This window comes from Capra hircus, chromosome 21 (genome assembly GCF_001704415.2).
Source record: "Capra hircus breed San Clemente chromosome 21, ASM170441v1, whole genome shotgun sequence".
In the NCBI taxonomy this organism is placed as follows: domain Eukaryota; kingdom Metazoa; phylum Chordata; class Mammalia; order Artiodactyla; family Bovidae; genus Capra; species Capra hircus.
Genome location: NC_030828.1, coordinates 21789975 through 21801189, shown reverse-complemented (window position 1 = coordinate 21801189; position 11215 = coordinate 21789975). Strand labels below are relative to the sequence as shown.

Below are 11215 nucleotides of genomic sequence, written 5' to 3'. Positions count from 1 at the left end.
GTCACCCTGCTTATTTAACTTCTATGCAGAGTACATCATGAGAAACGCTGGACTGGAAGAAACATAAGCTGGAATCAAGATTGCCAGGAGAAATATCAATAACCTCAGATATGCAGATGACACCACCCTTATGGCAGAAAGTGAAGAGGAACTAAAAAGCCTCTTGATGAAAGTGAAAGAGGAGAGTGAAAAACTTGGCTTAAAGCTCAACATTCTGAAAATGAAGATCATGGCATCCGGTCCCATCACTTCATGGGAAATAGATGGGGAAACAGTAGAAACAGTGTCAGATTTTATTTTTGGGGGGCTCCAAAATCACTGCAGATGGTACTGCAGCCATGAAATTAAAAGACGCTTACTCCTTGGAAGAAAAGTTATGACCAACATAGATAGCATATTCAAAAGCAGAGACATTACTTTGCTGACTAAGGTCCGTCTAGTCAAGGCTATGGTTTTTCCTGTGGTCATGTATGGATGTGAGAGTTGGACTGCGAAGAAGGCTGAGTGCTGAAGAATTGATGCTTTTGAACTGTGGTGTTGGAGAAGACTCTTGAGAGTCCCTTGGACTGCAAGGAGATCCAACAAGTCCATTCTGAAGATCAGCCCTGGGATTTCTTTGGAAGGAATGATGCTAAAGCTGAAGCTCCAGTACTTTGGCCACCTCATGCAAAGAGTTGACTCATTGGAAAAGACTTTGATGCTGGGAGGGATTGGGGGCAGGAGGAGAAGGGGACGACGGAGGATGAGATGGCTGGATGGCATCACGGACTCGATGGACGTGAGTCTGAGTGAACTCTGGGAGATGGTGATGGACAGGGAGGCCTGGCATGCTGCGATTCATGGGGGTTGCAAAGAGTCGGACAAGACTGAGCGACTGAACTGAACTGAACTGATTGATCTCTATGTACAATCAAAAAGATATAAAAGGCCTTCCTAGACAATAGAGGCCGGACCAGTCACTGGACTGGTTTCCCCCGTGTCTCCTCTTTACTCTAATTTCAGGCTGAATTCGCATCTGGAGCGGGGTGGCTCACCAAGTCTACTTACTTGTCCTGGCTTCTAAGACCCGCGCGAAAGGGAGCCTAAGGCGGGGCACCCTTCGATATTCAAGTGGGCGCCAGTGGCCCAACGTAGATGGTGCAAATCTCTTGTCCTGAGATTTTATTGGTCTTCCCCGTAAGCCAAGTTATTCAGCCTCCTTTCTCCACTTAATTTTCCTACTACACTATTTCTTCATAATCTAATCTTATATTAATAAATAAATAAGTTTCTTCTTGCTTACACCGTCCACGCTTCGTATCACCCTGGATCCACCGGGGCTGGACCCCAGCAATAATCCAAGGGACGAGAGACAGAATCAGATCAGGAAATAGAAGAGTTACTCTCAGAAGAAACTATGAGCTAGCTAATGTGCATCCTTAGTTGCTTCAGTTGTGTCATACTCTTTGTGACTGTAGCCCACTAGGCTCCTCTGTCCATGGGATTCTCCTGGCAAGAATACTGGAATGGGTTGCCATGCCCTCCTCCAGGCAATCTTCCCGATCCAGGGACTGAACCGTCTCCTGCATTGCAGGCAGGTTCTTTACCACTGAGTCACCAGCAAAGCCCTATGAGCTAGCTAATATACCTTGTCTAAAAACAGAGGGGAAATTTATGGAAACTTTAAGGCTGTTTGACCAAGATAGTACAACACAGTTTGTTGATTCAGGTTTTGTTTACTGATGTGTTCTCACTCACCAGAGATACTGGAGAAGCTCAAACAGCCACAGTTCTTACCATGTGGAGTGGATATGTTGACCCACGCTAAATTGTAACAGAAGACCAAAAAGCCAAGAAAGGCAGCAACTCACAGATTTCAGGAAACAAGAGGGCTTTATTGGGTCCCTGGCAAGCATCCAGCCCAACTACGCTCTCACTGTTCTCTGACAGGACCCACAAGATGGTCGTGAGAAATTGGCGAGGGAGGCTCTGCTGGCATTCCTCTCTGGGCCTGGAATGCTGGTTGGAAGAGGCCTTGTGAAAATGAACTCCCTGATCTCAGCAGCAGAGATAGATAAATAGAAGGAACACAGTAGAGGAGTCAGCATGATGGACATGGGCATAGAAATCAGACCCCCAGCTATGGTTATCGATCATGGGGTCCCAGGAATGAAAAAGACCGGATAGTGCCTAAGATATCACCCAGTCATGACCATAACTAAAGATTTCTGGTCGGGCAAAGAGGCCTGTCTCAAACTGCCAAGGTAGAGTCAAAATCTCCCACTTAATTTCCAGACTTTCAATGGAGAGGAAGTCAAATATCTTTGAAGAAAAGCCTTATTTTGCATATTATGAACCTTCCTTGCAGCCTTCCCCCAAAGGGATCTATGTTCAATTATTTGGGAATGGAAAGGAAAAGAAAATATTCAGACCCGGGGAGGGGATTCTATAGGACACTGACTTCAAGCTAAGTCCAATGTCTGGGGACAACAGAAAAGCATGTGGTCTGTCCATCCAAGGAGATATTTAATAGACTAAATTTTGCGCCTTAGTAGACTGGGTGGAAATTCAAAACCAGTGAAGGTTAGTTATTCTGAGCGTACAGTTGAAATGGATATACTCTGAAACAGGTATAACCCCCACAATGGCCCTGATGAGTGGGATGAGAATGACTACAGTAGCATAGGATGAGCACAAGCCATCAGTTACCCCCTCCCTACCAAAACGGTAAAAGTGATACCATGTTCGTGCAGGAACTATAGGTATCAGTGTTACTATCAGATTGGCGGGCGAAGTCATAATGACTCCTACCACAGCCCAGCTTGGCCAGTGCAAAACACCAGGAGGGCTTTGGCTCATTGTAAACTTTAAAATGTGGTGACTCCGATGGCAGGTGCTCTCCCAGAAATGGTCTTCTTGCTAAAGGAAATTCACCCACCTCTTGGCATTTGGTATGAACCCTTTGATCTAGCGAAATCATTTTTTCCCCTCCATTTTGATGAGCAAAGAACATCAGAAGCAATCCATCTTCAGGTGGCAGGGCCGCAGGACTCTATTGCTGTCCTGCTTAAAAATATGTAATATTTTAGCTGCACAGCTCCGTGCCACAACCTGCCTCATGGGGACCTTGACCTCAGCACTTCAATGTTCCATCATGTTGATAGGACCTGGAGATCAGCAGTTTCCCTAGATGCTTTGTTAAGACATATGTAATGAGTCAGAGGTGGGAGATAAAACATGCAGAACTGCAAACTTTTCCCCTGATAAAGTTCCTGGGGATCAAGTGATCCGTTGAGGTCAGAATAGTTTGTTAATGTAGAAGAAATTCCTGCATTGTGAATTCCTTACCACTAAGGCCCAATTTCAGGCAAAAATGTCAGGTGGGAGCATCTTCTTGCTCCAACCCACTTACTGACTGACCCAAAAGACTGCCAGCTTTGGGCTGGGCCCAGAGCAAGTGAAGGCTCTTGAGCAGGACAAGCCGTTACACACGATTCTGCCACCAGGCTGCCTGTGGCAGACCCAGGGTGCTTGAGGGATTTATCTGTGCCATACTGGGGAGCTACATGGCAGCCTCGGCAGAGCAGAGCGCTGTGTGTAGCTTTTGGAAAGTCTTGATTTGGAAAATGTGGCAGGAGAACCCAGAGTGTGGAACCAAGAGATACTCTGGCCAACAAGTAACTATTAGCCTGTTGAGACACAGCCCTCTGACTTGTCACTGGGCTCTGGGGCAGTCTAGGGCTTGGCTACAGCATACTAGGTGGCCATGCTGGCCTTCAGGAAAAGGGGCTCAGACCCACCCAGCCACAGACAGGTGTGGCCACCATCACTAAGCAGACACGCCAGGATAGGGTTCTCAAGGCACAGGCAAGCATGTGGGGGGCGGGGTAGGGAGGTGGCTCCCTCACTCTCTCCCACGATGCCTCCTCCTGACCCATGGCTGAATTCATTTCAGTCTACCCCTACACTATGGCTTTAATGAGGTGGGAACCCATCTTGACCATTATGGGCCCTTCTGGATTTGGTTTGCTCTCCTGACCTGTGACACCTCGCCCATCAAAATCCACAGGATTATCAAGTGTTCTAAATCTTCAGAGAAGGCACTTCATAGCAAATAGGTTGACACCTATGGCATCTGCTCATCTTGTTAGGATCCCAGACGTCTAGAAGCGGTTAGCTTGAAAATACAGTGAAATAGTTTGCTGAAAACTCAGATGTGGCACCAGCTGAAAACAATACCTTGCAAAACTGGGTAAGGCCTGCAAGATGGAGCATAAGCTCCAAACCTGCAACCTGTTCATGGTGCTATTTCTCCTACAGGTTGAAGCGTGAAGAGGGGCGTTATTACATCTCAAAGCTCTTCTCATACCTGAGGTTTAGGATGCAACTGGTGTAGAGGTTTTAGTCCCTAAGAACACATCTTCAAAGATTCATAGTAATGATTCAAGTGAATTAAAGTCCTAGGCATCTGGCTGGCTCAGGTTTTTTGTACCTCTGAGCAACACATAGCTAGGACAGGAGTGTATCTGGAATAGGAGTATACATAAAGACTATGTGTAGGAGTAGCTAGGGTGATTAACCTATTGAGGGAAAATAAGATCTTGGCTATTTAAAAGGGGGCAGGGTACAGATGGACATGGGGCGTTTTCTAAAGTGCTTCCTGGTTTTCCATATCCACTGGCTAATGTTTGCCACAGGCAGGACCACTAAGGAACTGGACTTTGGGACTGAAGATCCAAAAAATTCCCTAGTCATAAATACTAGTTCTCATGACCAGTTATGGAAGTGTGCTGTAGCCTTTACTCACACCTCCCTTCTTGCTGGGTCATATTCCTTCCACAGGTTGCAGAATTTCAAGATGAGAGTATGATAAAAGAGGGAAGAGTATAATTTGTGACACTGGACTTCAGAGAATGGCAGCCCTGGTCACTACCCCTGGACTTGGTCACTGGCTTTGACCTTGAGTGGTCTCCCCAAGCAGAAAGTAATTTGCTTTTGGTCACATGTGAGAGTCATAATGTATCATATGGGAAGAAGGGTGTGTTTTTGTGTCAGCGTTTCTCCAGTGATTGCCTGCCAAGCCCGTCTTAACCTCCACCACTCTTCTGGCGAGAATCCCCATTCTTTGGAAAACTGCCTCTCCCCTACTCCACAGTGCCCTGAGCTCTGGGACAGGAATTTGAATCTTGAGTGGAAGGAGACCCACTGGAGCCAATGGCAGCAGCTCCTGGGAGGCAAGCTCCAGAGCCACGATGGCTCCTGCCTTTCTAGGTCCTGTGAACTACCCCACACCCTTCCCATGAGTCCCTGCTCCTCCTTTAGACTGGTCCAAGTCCATTCCTGTTACTCAAAACCTGAGAAACATAATGGCCAGTGTCTCTTTTGAGACCACCTCTGCCTCCCACTGGTGGTCAGCTCAGAGTCTGGCATAAAGGAAGTCTGCTCAGTATGTCTGAATGAATGGGTGGGTGAACAAACAAATCAACAACATTCAGCTCTCAGTTCACCAAAGCAGTCTGGATATGCAGGCTGGGAGAGTGGGGGGCACATTGGGGCAAGAGGAAAAAGTGTGGAGTCACCTGAGCACAAGAGGAGGTAGAGAAGTCAGAAATGTCTAGTGGAGGGGGGAAATATGGGGCAAAGAAAGGCCTGGGCAGTTGGGTGGGGCTGGGGCTGAGAAACCTCTGTAGCTGGGAAAGCTGGAGACAGTCCGTGAGTAACTGAGAGGACGACGGCACTGGTCATCCCTTCAGCTGGTTTTGCTGCAGTGGAGGCAGTCGGAGACACTGGGCGTCTCCCCAGCTCTACTCCTTTCCTGGGTTCCTTTCTTTGCATTCCTCTTCCAAATGAAGGAGCAGTTCCACAGGCCTAAGCACCCTCATGCTCAGGGACCCAAGTCATCTTCCCAGTGGTATAAGCACAGACTGTCTGGCTGTGGCCATGGAAGGCTGAGACTGTCAATCCAGGAGCCAAACCATGGATCTATCTTTCCAGTGGGTCCAGGGACTGGAGGATGTCCTCAGAAAACCCTGCCTGGGGAGGGGGGGACCCTGACCCCGTACACCTACAACCACACTAGAGGAGGTGAGCTGGATGCACAGTGGCTGCCTTTATTGCATTCCAAGGGGACTGGGCTAGCTCTAGACTCCCCCGTCCCAGGCCTCAAGAAGGGCTCTCAGGAAAGACCCAGGGTGCTGGGCTGAGGACAACTCCTCCTCAGGAGCCCGTACTGAGGCCCAGAGCTGGAGGCCCAGGATTGAGAGCTGAATGTTGGAGGCAGGGTCCTAATCCCCAGAGACGCTTGTCCACCCCACGTGGGGATGGGCTGCATTCTTCCCAGAACTCCCACGCGTACTCCCTCTGGAGAAGAGTCCAGCCCTCTGTCCCTGGTCAAGAGGGCAGTGTGGAATTCACTGTGACCCCCTCTCCTTTCAGTAAGGAGCACAAGGTATCACAAAGTTGACGCCTTCCCTCTGGCCACAGCTGCTGATGCAACCCTCACCTCATGGCACAGGGCCTGGGAGGAGGGGACAGGTGTACTGGGGGTGGCGGCTGAGGGGCCAGAGGGTGTGCTCCTTCCCGAGGTGTGGTGGGTAGGGTGGGGGTCAGCTAGGAAGCCCTAGGGTAGAGGGACAATCAGTGAAAGGCAGGCACAGGCTGCAATCGGGCTCAAAGCCAGGGATGGGGGATGGAGAGCAAGGGGGCAGGGGAGGCAGGGGAGTGAGTGCCTGAGCAACAGGGAAAGGCTGAGCATGAACACGCATCACCAAAGACCACTGCACAAGGAGGGGACAGGCCCTGGAAGGGCCCTGAGCCCCATTCGGGCTCAGGGACAGGTTAGTGGCAAGATAAGCTGGGATAAATGAGGCAAAATGGCTGAAGGAAAAGACCCTGAGAGTCACCAGGCCAGACAGAGCAGAGGAAGTCTGGAGCCCTGAGGGCAGGGAAAGATCAGAGCCAAGTAAAGGGAGAAGGGAGATGCTGTCCCACATGCCCCAGAGCATGACGTTAGCGGCAGGGTCTGGGCAGGACACTGGCTGCAGATCATGCAGAGGACTCAGGGCAGCCCCAGCAGTGGCCAGTGTAAACTTCAAGGACGGCCAGGCTGCCAGGCACTTGGAGGTGGGGCCTGGGAGCCCTGTTGACAGTGGCACCAGGAGAGGCCACAGGACTGGGTGCCACACGCCCAGTGTCTGATGAGGAGCTGAGTGAGGAGCGGCTGCTTGGAAAGGCCCTGGGTGGAGCCTCCTGGGGCACACCTGCTCCAGTTGGTTCTGTACTGGGAACATCTCTGGCAGTTTGAGCTGCTTCCTTGTTGGTCTGCTGCTGGATGGAGGCCCCCAGCCTCCTGTGGGGGCTACCGCTTGCCCTGGGCCTTGCAGCCCCCCTCTTGGATGGGAGGCTGTCCCAATAATTGGGTGGCGACCACCTCTGAGGCCTGAGGGGTGGCTTTGGAGCCCGAGGCACTCTTCCGGGTGCCCTGGGGACTCGGGGGGCCTTTCTTCTGGGGCTGAGGACTCAGCTGGGGGCCCTTCCTGCCGGCAGATGGACTCTTGGAGCCTTTGGCCTTGGCTTGGGGGTGGGTGGCCTCTGGGCCCTTGAGGGGTTTTAGCCCCAGCATCTCACAGAAGGTGTTGCACTGGTGGGAGGAGGCGAACTGGTCCAGCAGGGCGGGGAAACAGCTCTCCTTGAGGCCTTGGTACCTGTGGCAGGACACAAGAGCTGAGTGGGGTCCCACCCAGAGAGACAGTCCTCAGGGCAGACCGTGGGGTGGCCATGGCATGGTGTCATGCCCAAGGTACCTCTTACCTTACCTCAGGGTGCTGGGGAGTCCACCTCAACTGGCAGCACCCAAAACCTCACTAATCTGAGGCCTCATTTGGCCCTGGCCCACAGAACTCATCACGTGAGATATCGCTTGGTGTGAGGAGGCTCTACTTTATCAACATAAATTAGTGCAGACTCCAGGTCCCCACTCCACTCACAGGCCCTGTTTATCTGCCCCCCGATGAACCTCCAAAAGGTTTCTCTGTGAGAAAGCAGAGGAGCGGGTTCACTGCAACCCCAGAACGCCAGGTGGTCCTTTGTGGGTGGCAAGAGCTGCTGGTCAAGATCTGGGGTCAGGGCCGCAGCAGGTGAGAAGCAGAGGTCCCTGAGACATTGGGACATGGCCTTGGGCACAACTGGGGCTATTGAGTCACAAGGTTCAGCACCTTAGGGATGGAGAACCAGAAGAACTTTGACATTTTACACCCCAAGCAGCCTCTCAGAGGGCATTCTGTCGCAAAGAAGCACTCACCCTCGCATTTTGGTAGCAATCTGCACATCGGTCATTTTCCAGTTAACCCCTGAAAAGAGAAAGACAGAGAGTACAGGGAGCTGGTAGTAGCTTGGGGCAGTTCTAGGGCCCCCAGGTCTCCAAGATGCGTATCATTTTAGATGGGAATAAGGCAAGCTCTAGGTACATCTTTGGGTTCCCTCTCGCTGGGCATCACCAGGCCTGTCTCAGGGGCAGTATGGGTATATTTGTATTATGAGTAGTAATGATAGTTCCATTTTCACGGTGAGGAAATTAAGTAACTTCAGCAGAGTCAGTCATTCATTCATTTACTAACTGGGCACGGTCTGTGTACAATGACCACTGTGAATTAAAGTATCATTCCTAGACCCATAAGTCTTCCAGCTAAGCTATTCTGTCTCTACTGGGTGAGATTAGGTCATCCTAAACTGGGCAAGTCTCTGGCTTCGAGCTAAAACTTTCTCCTCCTCCTTAACAGATTAGCCCATCTGGACAGAGAGAGAGAGGTAGAAATGGAAAGGTATACCAGGGCTGGACTGGCAGAAGTGTAGCATGGGTAAGACCAGCTGCCACATACTCATCAAGGCAGCAAGCAAGCACTCCAAGCAGCCAGACGGGCTCCAAGGTTAAGAGAGCCTTGAAGGACAGAGTTGGGCAAACAGTAATGGAGGAAACACATCCTACCCTGGCCAGGCTACCCCAGCACCTTAACATCGCGCGTCAGGCCTGTGACCGCCCTTCCCTGTTTGCACTGTCCAGCTGCCTTCCTCCAGGAACCAAGCTCACTAACAGGCCTGAGTCCAGTAGATGACAGAGCAGCACGGATGTGGGCTTGAAACCAGGTAGATCTGGCTTTCTATTTTGGCTCTGTCGCTTTGGAGCCGTGTGTGCTTGGCCAGTCACTTCCTATCTCTAATCCTCGACAGTAAACCCAGTGATCACGCTGCTCATCTTGTAGGGGAATTAAGAGATCATGGTAGGTGTCAGACCCTAACTTAGTGTCTGAAGCACAGCAGTTATGCAATAAATATTCATTTCTTTGTCTTTTCTCTTTCAGCATTTTTCACATTCCATTTTGCATGGTAATACTCATGATCCCTCACTTGCACAGAACTCTGGTTTGCAGAGGGCATTCCCAAATACAGTCTCATGGAATCTTCATAATAAGTCTGAGAGAGAGGCAGGGAGGATACTATTATTCCTAGAGAGGGAAAGGAAATGGAAGCTCAGAGGGATGAAAGACGTAATCTGTCTGAGCTTCTTTTCTTCTCTGTAAAACAGAGACCCAGCTAGAAAATAAGAGGCCTGGACTTGAATTTTTTTTTTTTCTTTTCTTTTTTTAAGGCTTGACTTTCTTTGATTTCCAAGTCCTTCTACTATATTATTATCCCATTGTAGAAATTGGTATATTTATCATATATACTTGAGGACAATGGCTATTCCTAATTCACATTTTTATCTTCTCAATACTTAGTAATGTTAGATGGAAAAAAGGAAGGAAAGAAGAAGGGAAGGAAAAATTTATGAGTTAACAAATGGAGTGAATAACAGTTTAATGTGTTACTATCTCACCCTTCAACATCTAGAGTTATATATAAATATTTATTGTACAGCTTGCCCCCAATCCTAAGCACACTTAGAGTCAGTTTTCTATCTCTGGCCCTGGTTTTCTCACTTATTTACATCAGGGATAAAATGCAATAATGCGTGACATTCCCAGCATCCTCCAATGTGTGTAGACAGAACTGTATCTTTTCCTTTCTCCTGCCAGGTCTGGTTAAATAGTGTAAGCCTGGAGAGGAGAAGTCAAAGAAAGAAGGAGAATTCACGCTTGCTGGCCTCCCTTTTTTGGGAAGAATCTGAATAATGGGAAAAATAGAAATAGACTAAAGAGAAGTATGAGAGACTGTTTGCTTACATAATATTAATAATAAACTATTAAAGACTGCTCAGTTGGTAAAGAATCCTGCCTGAATGCGGGAGACCTGGGTTTGATCCCTGGGTTGGGAAGATCCCCTGGAGAAGGGAAAGACTACCCATACCAGTATTCTGGCCTAGAGAATTCCATGGGCTATATAGTCCATAGGGTTGCAAGGAGTAAGATGTGACTGAGCGACTTTCACTTTCACACTTACCAAAGACTGAGGGGGAAACAGAGAAGGAGGAGACAATAAAGCTCTGTGTGCAAGGGGAGAAGAGAGTTTAGGAAGTTGGAGAGCAAGAAAGTTCAGAGCAGAGCTGCAGGGAAGGAGGGTGATTTTGAAAACGTGGTCATGCAGCTTGAATTAGATCCCATGAAACAGTCTTTGAAATAATATATTTTTAAAGTAGAGCCTGGAGTATACTCCTTAAAACACAATTGCAGTAACAGACTAGGCTCCATGAGGGTCTGGTATGTACTAGGGTTGCACACAAAGTGGTTTCTGTCCGGTGCACTTTAAAAGGTTACTGTGAAAGCAGAGAACACATGCGGAAGTGCACTGCACACCAGTGCCCTGCCCTCCGCATGCTCTCCTGCACATGCACACACCCACCTCACACCTTCATACCTGCCAAGTCTGTGACAAGGAAGCTGCCGTTCGTCCACAGATAGAGCCAGTGCTGGAAGGTCTGGCATTTCCACACGGCCTCAGAGCTGCTAGGCGCTGCAGGAGCTGCAGCACAGCCCCAGTCCCGGGAGCAGTAGGACTCTAGGGGCTGGCCCAGGTCCTCCTCCAGGGTGGCATAGGGGATGTTGTTGGCAGGCCGGTAGATCAGATACAGTGGGATGATCCTAAACACAGTGCCACCCCGCAGTGAGCGGGACTGACTGTGCCCCGAGAGCACCTTCCTTCACCTCAATTCCACACTCTCAGAGACAAAAGGAACACCCCTCCAAAAAGGGAACTCAGCTCTGAGCCTGAAGGGCAGCAAGGACAGGAGTTCCCCACTGGCTTC

General features: G+C 49.6%; 1 protein-coding gene across 1 annotated transcript in view; it reads right to left on the bottom strand.

Annotated features, from left to right (window-relative positions):
* ALPK3 (alpha kinase 3) overlaps positions 1854–11215 on the bottom strand; it is a 68266-nt gene continuing 58904 nt past the window's right edge. Inside the window, 3 exon segments of the mRNA XM_018065857.1 lie at positions 1854–7682; positions 8279–8327; positions 10828–11051. Of these exon segments, the coding sequence (XP_017921346.1) occupies positions 7337–7682; positions 8279–8327; positions 10828–11051 (619 nt within the window). The 3' untranslated portion in view covers positions 1854–7336.